This window comes from Ascaphus truei, chromosome 2, assembly GCF_040206685.1.
Source record: "Ascaphus truei isolate aAscTru1 chromosome 2, aAscTru1.hap1, whole genome shotgun sequence".
NCBI lineage: Eukaryota > Metazoa > Chordata > Amphibia > Anura > Ascaphidae > Ascaphus > Ascaphus truei.
Window position 1 is genome coordinate 405,475,680 of NC_134484.1, and position 11,945 is coordinate 405,487,624.

At 42.6% G+C, this 11,945-nt stretch overlaps 1 protein-coding gene across 1 annotated transcript; it reads right to left on the minus strand.

The window, feature by feature from the left end:
• Positions 1-6,475: 6,475 nt before the first annotated feature.
• FZD1 (frizzled class receptor 1) lies at positions 6,476-10,720 on the minus strand. Its single transcript, XM_075587391.1, has one exon. The coding sequence runs from the start codon at positions 10,400-10,402 to the stop codon at positions 8,720-8,722; it is 1,683 nt and encodes a 560-aa protein (XP_075443506.1). The 5' UTR covers positions 10,403-10,720; the 3' UTR covers positions 6,476-8,719.
• Positions 10,721-11,945: the final 1,225 nt, after the last annotated feature.

Consider the following 11,945-nt stretch of genomic DNA (forward strand, 5'->3'; position numbering starts at 1 on the left):
GGGGGGACTGACTGGGGCATGGGGGGGTGACTGACTGGGGCAGGGGGGGTGACTGACTGACTGGGGCAGGGGGGGTGACTGACTGACTGGGGCAGGGGGGGGTGATTGACTGACTGGGGCAGGGGGGTGACTGACTGACTGGGGCAGGGGGGGGGTGACTGATTGGGGGGGTACCTCTGGTGTCACACACATACTCCCATACACACATACACACACTCCCATATATATATACACACATACACACTCCCATATATACACACACACACACACACACACACACACATATACACACACACACACACACACACACACACACACACACACATGTACAAACACACACACACACACCATATACACACACACACACCCGTATATACACACACACACTCCCATATATACACACACACACTCTCCCATATATATAAACACACACACACTCCCATATATATACACACACTCTCTCTCTCTCTCTACACACCTTTTGGAAAGGCTGCGACCAGCACCACCACGCCCACCCACCCCGCGCCCCGATGGGGCTCCCCCGCTTCCATCTCCCACCACGCTCTCTGACACATGACCGGGGGGAAGCGGGGACATGAGGGGGCATCCCCGCTCCCATCTCCCACCGCGCTCTCTAACACGTGAACGGGGGGAAGCAGGGACATGAGGGGGCATCCCCGCTCCCATCTTCGGCCACGCTCTCTGACACGGGACCGGGGGGAAGCGGTAACATGAGGGGGCATCCCCGCTACCATCTCCATAACTGCGGGCAGCAGGAGCGCCGGGGAGGGGAGGGAGGGGGCGGAAGGCACAGATAGTACTTACTGTGTCCTCCATGAGAAAAGAATGGCTTCTCGTTAGGGGCAGGCTCATATAGAGCCTGGCCGCGTGCCCACAAAGCCTGGGAGCGCGCGCCAATCAGCTGTCAGGTAGGGGGAGTTTTTTTTTTTTTCAGCACGAGCAGGGAAATTTAAATAAATAAACACGTGTGCTGCTTGGGCCAATAATTACTCGCCCGGAGGTTAAATCCACTCGCCCCGGGCGTGTAAAAGTATATGATTGTCGAACACTGTATATATATATATATTAGAGGCAATAGCGTGATAGTTTGCACTCGCGGTTTCTCAATGGAGGCAGATGCTCATCCCATACATGAATGTAGACAAATGGTGACCAGGAGGATCCTGGTGACAAAGACACAGCACACCGCAGCTTCAGTGAATAAACAAAGTGTATTAACAACACAGGGCTTCAGTGACGAGATGTGTATATCTCATCACCATGGCAGACGAAGCAGGGAAAGTCACACATGTGCAGGACCGGATTTGGGGTCCGCAGGATGCATTACTCTACTCATATGAGATTGGCTTGCCTCGTAGCGCGCATGCGCGAAGCTCACTGCAGGGACTGGCAATTGTATACACAGCTGGTTTGAAGCTAACTGACGCACAGCTATGACGATGCCTCCACGAGCCATGTGACCTATTTAATTACAATTAGCTACCTCTAATTGTCTGCACCAGGTTTGGTTGAGAGTATAAAATACTTTTCACAGTTGTTGTTCTCCAGCACGCCCCTGAGGAAGGTCCATTTCGAACCGAAACATTGGATTTTATGTGCTTGTGTATTTTTTTAATAGTTTTTTCTATGCAATCATTTTGAGTGCTTTTCTCTGTTTACCTCTTGGTTTACTATTATATATATATATATATATATATATATATATATATATATATATATATATATATATACATGTACTGTAGCATACTGACAGTTATAGTAAATAAAAGGGGATGGTACAAAGAAGTCCTACACTTTCAGGGGATTGGTCGCACTGAGTTTAGCTGACTTTGGCCAAAAGTGCTATGTCCATTGGACCATGGATAGAAAGTTATTGGAGCTGGGTTTCCTTAGTCGGGGGATTCAAGTTCAGTGATTATAGCTCCAAGATGAGGCTTGGAAAAAGTGCTGAGCTTACATCCCCAGCATCCTTGGCTGGGGTAGATGTACCATCTTTTGTAATGGAATTGAATTGCCTGTTCAATTAATCCATCAGGGATGCTGGATTACAAATATCCCAGTGTGATCTCCAGAGTCCAAAACAGCAAATCCGAGTTGAAGCTGTGTCCAGGCTCTGCAGCCTGCCAACACAAGATTGTAAATTGACCAATCGGGGTTGAGTCCATGGCTTTAAATAACAGACCAATCAGGAAACGAAGGAATTTACGCCCCCTACTAAGTAGGTTAAAGGTAGGTGTTTAAACTATCAGAAAATCAGCTTGCATGGGATTTAAAACACCCGGCTAATCATGTGGCCGATGTGGACAGCTCTCAAGACACAGCGACCAAATATAACAGTGAGGTCACATTTTTCAATTGACAGCCATTAAAATGAAATATAATAACAACATGTTGAACACATTGTGTTAAATGTCAAACACCAATGTCTGCCAAGTATATGTTTCTACAACAGATTTACATTTTGAAACACTTTTTCAAAGGGACAAGGAAACAATCTCAGGATAAGTATTGTGTACTGTAGAAATGGGCAATACATGATGGTCATGAGAAGTTAACATGCAAACCGTATGGCTGACAAAATTGCTTTTGGTTAACGATTGTTTAACAACATTTGAATTGCAAATCATATAACATGTTAATACTAGGGCAAGCGCTAACACATTATCATGCGATAGTGTAATCTGTGTGCTTTCAAACATATTAGTAATTGGTTTCCATGCCATGCTATGGTTCTTCTTAAAGGTCTCATCACCAACCTGGTAGCATGGATGTGTTTGGCCATATACATCCCTTGAGCATTTCATGAGTCTGGACTTATCGCTTCTGCCCCACACCCACAGTCGCACTTACCAACCATCATCGTCAAGCACTGCCATCTACGGCACTTATTCTTTCTCTTGCCATCTCTGTATGTCTATCATACCAATTTGATTGAAAACTTTCCAGGGCATTGATTTACTTTCCAATTTACTATTTCTTCATGCACTACCAATTTTTCACACATAACTTTTTAACTTAACTTTACAAAAAAAAATTATTTACTATACATTTTTTTCTGTTTTTTTTTTGGTAGCGACAAATTTTGACCCCATGATAAAATAACTCGCAACTTTTACTGCAAAACATTTGAGATGTTTGAATTATTCAAACTTTGCTGGCAAAATCAATCTCCCAAATCACAGATGGTGAGGTGTCTAATTGTACAACAACTGTACAGTATGTGTTTAAATTTCAAAAATGTAAAATCAAAAGGTGCTTATTTTAAATGCAACTAAAATGAAAAATGCTCTAGACCTCTGTAAAGTATGTGTTAAGTTTATTTAGCTGTTTTTCCAATTGAACAAAATCAACGTTAACAAAAAGGTATTTTTAGCCCAATTCCATATGTGGTTCATATGTTAATGCATTTTTCACACAATGCTAGTTGCAAATAAATTTGTGTGTATTGAGATTTATTGTTAGTGCTTCAGATGAAGGAACCCATTTTTAGCGGAAAACGATCTTTGACAATGGCCACAAGAGGTAGATTAAAATCAAGTTTAATCTAATTTTTACCAGTTATAAAAAGGAGTCCCTCCTAGAACAAACGAAACTAATGGCATTATGACAGTACTATGGTAAATAGAACAATTATAGATCTCTTACGTTTAGCCTTTTTTGTGGAAATAAACAACACCAATGTATTTTAAAACATTTATTAATTCAGCTTGTAAACATGGTACATTGACCTACTGTGAGTTGTATTTTCTGACTCACCCTTTTGTGTTATGTCATTGTATTGAGCAGAGCCTGTCTTAGGCCAAGTCCCCAGTCTTCACTGTGGCATGCGCGCCCGACGGGGGGGCGGCGCGTGCACAGCGCTACACCGCGATCTGCAGTCTGGGGGGAGAGGGAAGATTTGCGACGGGAGGGGGCATGGCTGTGGGTTTGCAGGGGCGTGGCCATGACGTCCCGCGGCTGGTTCGCCCTTATTGGCTGAACCTCTGGCGGGGGCGTGGCCACGCCCCCGTCGCAGATGTCGAGGTCAAATTCTCCTGCCTCCCTGAAAACCTGTCGCGCACCGCTGGGGAAAGGTGCGCGACAAGGTAGGGACTGGGACCGGCCGGACTGGGGCGGCGGGGCTTGATAGCACAGCGCACGCCGAGCCGTGCGCTGTGGCGGTGACTGGGACCGCAGCCTTACACTATTGTTGACTTAGCATAACTTAGTAGATAAAGGTGCTATCCCATAATCTGCCAAAAACAACCTTTTGTAAAAAAAAAATGCACCCTATAATTGGCTTATAATTAAACAAATCCTACCATACCAAAAGCAAAACATTAGCTACATTGGTTTCTTTGAACAAATTTACCAATTGATTTTTTTAGAAGCCTGTGAATGGGACAGTGTTTGTCAATTGTGTTTTCTTTAGTCTCCTTATCATAAAGCCAATAAATATGAGGCAGAGGAGAGGGGGGCTTTGCCTATACAAACTTAATTAAATACAGTGACATCAGACAAAAGGAAGTAGCCAGAGGAAATTGAACCTCTTCCAAATCTCAGGTTACCATGTTTAAAAACTTATTTGCAAATACTTATACAGATGAAGCCAGCCTTAATGCCCCTACTGGCATCCTGTTACAGGTGAACCCGTGGGAGTCCCGCCCCCTTCTCGCACTTTTCAGTTGGTTCACTGTGAATGTCCTGCTAACAGTTGCACTAATGATTGTTACATCTGTAGGTGTGGAATTTTGGAAATGCAAAAAAAAAAAGCATCAATCATCCAGATTTAAAACACTTGAACATCACTGCCATTAATATACTGAGAATTGCCAAAATATGTGACATTCATGTAAAACACTATATTACTATGTAAATTATGCACCTCAAACAGGTACATATTTGCTTAATCCAAAATTAAAGGGATTTTACAGTATGTTACCAAGTAAAAAAACTCATAGAAAAAAACAGTCCACAACTGAAGGCCCTAGAGCTGCTCAGAAAAAGTCTCCAATTCTGTAAGAGAAAACAAAATCTTAATAGAATTGCTGCTCACACAGCCAGCACACCATATGCAAGTAAATAAGTTTTGGTGCTTATCCCATAAAGCAATAACAGACCATACGATACCGGTTGCAACATGACATCAAGGGACAGCACGCAGGTATGTAAATCATTTTCTATATTTGATAGAAGACACAAAAAACGACGTTTCGGTCCCCCAGTGGGACCTTTCTCAAGGCACCACCTTGAGAAAGGTCCCACTGGGGGACCGAAACGTCGTTTTTTGTGTCTTCTATCAAATATAGAAAATTCATGATTTACTTACCTGCGTGCTATTCCTTGATGTCGTGTTGCAACCGGTATCGTATGGTCTATATATATATATATATATATATATATATATATATATATATATATAAATATAAAACAGAAAGCAACGTAAAGATTTGAAAGTGATTTATGTAATCAAAATGAAAAAAAAAAAAAGGATTAGCAAAGGCTATCGATATCCACAAATTATTGAACAGGCAAACAGCATCAAACCTTTAACTGCAGGTGTTGCGAAACAGTTTTTGAAGCCATTAAAAACAACAAAATCTGTTTTTTGTTAAAAAATAAATAAAAATAATAGAACACACTAAAGACACCATAACATTAAAAAGAAAAATGTATATTATTTTGATGTGTTGTTTTATATGTTTCTGATACATACTTTATATGAACTTTGCTCTGAGAATTCTGACTGAAATTCCAGACTTCTAGGAAGTGCCCATGGAGTGTAAGTGCCTACTACAGTACATATTTCTGAACAGTGTTGCAGGCCCCTACAGCAATAGAAGCGGTTACAACCTGATACTATGAAAAACATTTTCAGTTGCTTAGAAATGGAAAATACAATTTACGTATCTGTCATATCTGTATGCTGTGAAAACAAACGTAGAGATTTGAGTTATTTATGCATTGCATGTTGATAAAACAAATCATGCATACTGTGAGTTCTAATATGAGCCATCATCAATGTTGTTAAAATATTCCATGAAATGTTAAATGAGCAGAGATTTTGCTGGATTTGATTCTGAAAAGAAACAAAGTTCAAATCACACTGATCCTATAACAATGGCTACCACTTAGAGGATATTATTTACCTTTAACATAAAGGGACATTTGTCAGTGTAGATCCTTTACATCCAAAAACAATTTTGATGAAAGCTTGGTAAAAAAAAAAAAGTATATTTTAATACATGGCTCATAAAAAAAATGAATTATGCAGTTATTTCATATATGAAACATTTAGAATGTCCTTATCTCATTTTCTTCACAACAAGTTCTACTGTCCACACTATAGTACTTTTTTTCCCCCAAACATACATTACTCTGCACAGTATTTACTAAAAATATCCTCTGAAAAAAATCTAGAGTAGTTACAGTAAATACACAATTCAGATGGAGATCAAAAATGTAAAAAGCCCAGTAAAGATTACTTATCTTTTATTAGAAATGTCTGATAAACTGCAATTTATCACATATTAAAAAATAGAAATTTGTAGTATAAAGAGAAAAGATTTTGTACATGCTTAGAAAAGATATAAATGTAAAAAAGCATTAATTAAGAGCTCTGTGTGCATCTCTCTCTCTGGTAAACAGGGCTCCCTAAGTAAATACTCCTTTGTCACAATCTCAAGAAAAGAATATATACATTTTGTCAGGATGTGCATATCAGGCAGAAACTGATAACATCATTATCATAGTGTACATTGGTGTAAAAAAAACACACACACACAAATGCTTCAAGAGAAGGTAAAAGAGAAATAACTACATGATGAAGTCACCATTTCATTTGTACAATATTATTTCTATTATTGTGTGGAAAGAGTATGAAGAATTGATACCAGAGGATTGAAAGTAACAAACAAAAAGCGCTTTGCACCGAGTCCTTGATTTTGTTTTTATTGCAAAGGAAATTAAAAATGATATATGTATATATAAACTATTTCTCTATAAATATAAATGATCTTTGTGAAAGCAAACAGGATTAAATGCATACTGATTTGAAGAGAAAGGAAGAAAAAAAAACATTGAATTTCCAGGGCATGAAAATATACATATTAGGAACTAAATTCAGACCTAGCAATGCATATTGAAATCTGAAGACCACTAAAGCATTACAATTGTTGTGCGTGAGAAAGTAAAAACAAAAAGAGAATGGAAGCATAGTGAGATTTAAAATGAAGATTCGTGTTGTAACCTTCAAAACATTGTTCTAAATACAGAATATGAACACGCACCTGCGGGAGGGGATTTATCCAAGTCTACTTGCTTCTTCAAATTCATGTAAAGTGTATTTAGGGAAAAGAACAATCCTATTGCTTTCAATTATATATATATATATATATATATATATATATATATATATATATATATATATATATATATATTATATATAAATATATATATATAAAAAAATAAATATATATATATATATATATATATATTATTGAAAGCAATAGGATTGTTCTTTTCCCTAAATACACTTTACATGTATTTGAAGAAGCAAGTATATATATATATATATATATAGTCTTTTTGTACCCACAGTTTACATGTTTTGTAGCAGGGGGACTGGTAATGCCCCCATAATGTTTATTGTTCCTCGGTATAAATTGTATGGACCTTTACCCTTATTGGATCACTCTATGGATCCCAAATCACACCGCTATGCAGTAATCAGGGGGTCTACATTATAATATAATTGAGTCCACAATTAACCCATTCGCTGCCAGCCCTGTTCACTTGGGCAACCAACGAGTGAAAGATGTCTGTGCCTCGCCAAAAGTGTATATTCTAGCACACGTTTAATTTGGGGTGGAGTTAGGGAGCTAACAACAGACCTGTCTCTAAAAGCATTCATTGGGTATTGTCCATACCAGTTAACAAAAAGAAAAATATTACAATAAGCAACATGTGCAATCCCGTCCTATAAGTGAAGGCAGTCTGCCAAGGAACAACTTGCACTCAATGCAAGAAAGAGTCTATAAAAACATTTTTGTAGCAGTGTCTCCTATACTTTGGGCGTGTTGGAGCAAACGTACAATTTATAGGAGAACTGGATAACAAAACTCTTAAACTGGTACGAATGAGCCTGTTTGTGGTTTAGGATCAAATCTACTGGGTGTTTGAAAAGATCAACTGCAGGAAAAGAAGTGCTAAATGGTGTGCCATCTTCTTAGATCTGCTTCTACACAAACAAGAAAAATAAATCTGGGAGGTAACATCTTGTTTTTGCCTAAATACATAGTAATCTCATGTTTAAAAAGGTGCTATAAGGACTGGATCATTATTGCAAGTGTAAACCTGCTGCTCTCTAGTGATTAGAAAGCCCAGAGGTGCCTGTGCTGGTGTGAGGGAGAGAATTGAGGCATAGTGAGGTATTTTATTAAGCATAAAGATAAAGATTACCCAAAAGTGCTATTAAGTCCTCATTTCTGAAGCATGTTTCTCCAAGCAGATGGCATTGCAAACCAAAAGTATCCCCTAGAAAGACTGGGATCCAGTAACTGTAATTCCCACGAATAGTTAGAACATCCTATCATAAAAAAAATGTACGATCATTTTTCATTTAAATACAAAAGATACTTACAAAATGTTACAGTTGTTATTTACAACAAAAGAGACAGTATTTGTCGAGTCTGTACAATGTCCCATTAAGTTCACAGGCTCACACTGTAGTTTCCCCTTGTTTACTGTTGGTGAGTCTTGTGTAGAACTTTCTCCAGGAATTGAGAGTTTTACCAGACCAGATCCAAAACCCAGAGGTTATCCCCACAATCAAGGTCATGAGATATTTGATCATGAAGACAGTGAAATCCGGAGACATTGGTGGGTGGTTGGCACTAGGGCATGGTATGGCATAGCTCTTGCAGCTCTGACTCACCCAACTTTTCTCCCACTGTTCCCTAAAAGCTTGTTCATAGAAATAACAGGCGATTACAATGGTGGCCGGAACAGTGTAGAGGACGCTAAAGATCCCTATCCTCACCATCAGTTTCTCCAGCTTTTCGGTTTTGGTGCCATCATGCTTCATGATGGTTCTGATCCTGAAGAGGGACACAAAGCCTGCCAAGAGGAAGGAAGTGCCAATGAACAGGTAGACAAAAAGCGGGGCGAGAACAAATCCACGGAGAGCATCCACGTTGTTGATCCCGACAAAACAAACCCCGCTGAGAATATCCCCATCCACCTGCCCTACAGCCAAGATGGTGATGGTCTTGATGGCTGGCACTGCCCAGGCTGCCAGGTGGAAATATTGAGAATTGGCTTCTATGGCTTCGTGCCCCCACTTCATGCCAGCTGCCAGAAACCAAGTGAGGGCCAGGATAACCCACCAGATAGAGCTGGCCATGCTGAAAAAGTACAGCATCATGAAGAGGAAGGTGCAGCCTTCCTTCTTGGTGCCCTGTGCCAACGTTTTGTAGCCATCCTCGGCAAACCTGTCATTGCAGACCGCCCTGTCCTCCAGCAGGAAGCCCGCGATGTACGCGATGGCCACCATGGTGTAGCAGCCGGACAGGAAGATGATGGGTCGCTCGGGGTAGCTGAAGCGCTTCATGTCCACCAGGTAGGTCAGCACCGTGAAGAGGGTGGAGGCGCAGCACAGCACCGACCAGATGCCGATCCAGATGCGGGAAAACCGCAGCTCCTCGGGGGCGAAGTACATGAGCCCTTGCGCCCGGCCAGCCTCGCAGGGGGCCCCGCAGTCCCTCTCCCCTAGGAAGTGGTAGTTGACATAGGCTGGCACCTTTAGCGCCCGCGGGCATGTGAACTTGTCCCTGTAAGGGGTCCTGCTGTTGGGGCTGCTGGTCCACAGCTCCGGCAGGGCGGGGGTGGTCGGGGTGCCCTTGGAGGTGTTCTGCCCCACGCACAGCTCCCCGGCCCCGTGCACCGGGAACTTCTCGCAGCGCAGGGTCTCCGGCCACTGGAAGCCGAACTTGTTCATCAGCGCCTCGCAGCCCTGCCGGGCCCGGTCACACAGCGAGCGGCAGGGCGGCAGCGCCTGCTCCAGCACCGTGCACACCGGCGCGTACATGGAGCACAGGAAGAACTTCAGCTCGGGCGAGCACTGCACCTTCACCAGCGGGTAGAACTGGTGCACCTCCAGCCCGGCGTCCTCCTGGTTGGTGTGCCCCAGCAGGTTGGGCATGATGGTCTGGTTGTAGGCGATGTCCGTGCACAGGGGGATGGAGATGGGCTGGCAGTAGCCGTGGTCCGGGATGGAGATCCCCCTCTCGCCGTTGTGCTGCCCTCCCGCAGCCAGGCAGCCGGAGAGCAGCAGGAGCAGCGCCAGGGGTGCCTGCGGGCTGCCCAGTTTGTGGTGCCACCCCCGCTGGCAGAGCTGGGCCATCCTCCCAGCCGCTTGCCCCCTCTCGGATCCCGCCTGGCTGCGCTCTCCCTTGGCATGCAGCAACTTCAGTGTGAGTGCAGCATGAAGCCTCACACCGCGGCTGGCTGGGGCTGCTGCACTCACACAAGTCGCTGGTGTGTCACAGGAGCTCACTCTTTAGGGCCTCCCCTCGCCCCCCCCACTTCTTCTCTTCTCAATGCTGTTGCGCTCTCCTCCTCCGGCTCGTCCCCCCTCCCCAGGTACAGTGTGAATGTGCTGGGCTGGGGCGGCGGGAGGAGAATCCCAGCAGCAGCAGCAGAGTGAGCAGCAGCAGAGTGAGCAGCAGCAGAGTGAGCAGCTCCCGCCTCACTCTGCCCGTGTGTGTCAATCCTACAGCTCAGGGCCGTTTCCAGGCTCCCCGCCTCTTTTGCTGGGAGATGGAGGAGCCTTGAAACCGCTGCAAACTTCTCCCCTGCTCAGGGATCCTGGCACAGCTATCCCATGGCAGCCTGTCCAAAACTTTCCCTTCTGCTCATCTCACTGCATGTCCCGCACATATAAAGCGATTTCCCGCGGCCCGGCCACGTTGTCAGGCTCCCCCGTGCAAAACCAAACAATGTTCACCACATTAAAAGCCGTATCTAGATTAAAATATTATGAACCTTGTGATTTATGCTGTATCTAAACTGATGCACACTATATTATATACGTATGTACAAATGCTGTTCCCCTCCCCTCTTTCCTAATCCCTCTTCAAATGTGATACTTCCAGATTATATGTACGAATGTTCTCCCTACCCCCTATTTCTTTTATGTACCCCCTCCCCTTATTCTTGAAAAATGATCAATAAAAGCTTAAGTAAAAATTAAAAGCCTCTACAGCACGAGACTGCTTGTGTTATGACAAGCTAATCAGTACCAGATGTTAATTCATCTGAATATATGTGACATTCCAGATAAAGATTATTGTACAACATGGCACATGTTTTGTTTTGTTTTTACATAGCTCATGCAGCTTGTGGGCTGTGGCGGGAGTTAGTGTAGTTGCAATCATAGTAGTGATAGAACGGTAGCAGCCAAACTCTTCCACATTATAAAGCCTTCCTCATAGTAGCAATGTATCACTGTACTAGCTCCCTGATGAAAACCTTGTGTTGGCGAGATGTTTTTATGTGGCTGCCAGCATTGACGATTATTTTGTTGCAATAAACAAGAAAACAATATTTCTTACGTAATAGTCACTGGGCATTTGAATCCCACATTGGGTGTTTTTCATTGGTTCAGAGCAGATGAATCAGAATTTGCAATGTCACATTCAGAAGTTAAGAATACGATGCAAACAGCAACACCTTGGGCACACTAAGAATTTGATCAACGAAATGTATAATACTATGTAGCAATGGTAACGTTCATTTTTAATAGTACATAATAAGGTACACTTTTCTCTGTTTCATAGGAAACCTATTTCACTTATACATTGTTTCAAATGTATTTTTTCACCTGCTGCATGAGATTGCATCTCCTTTAAGAGTCAACATGAACAAAATATAACAAAGTAGCATGT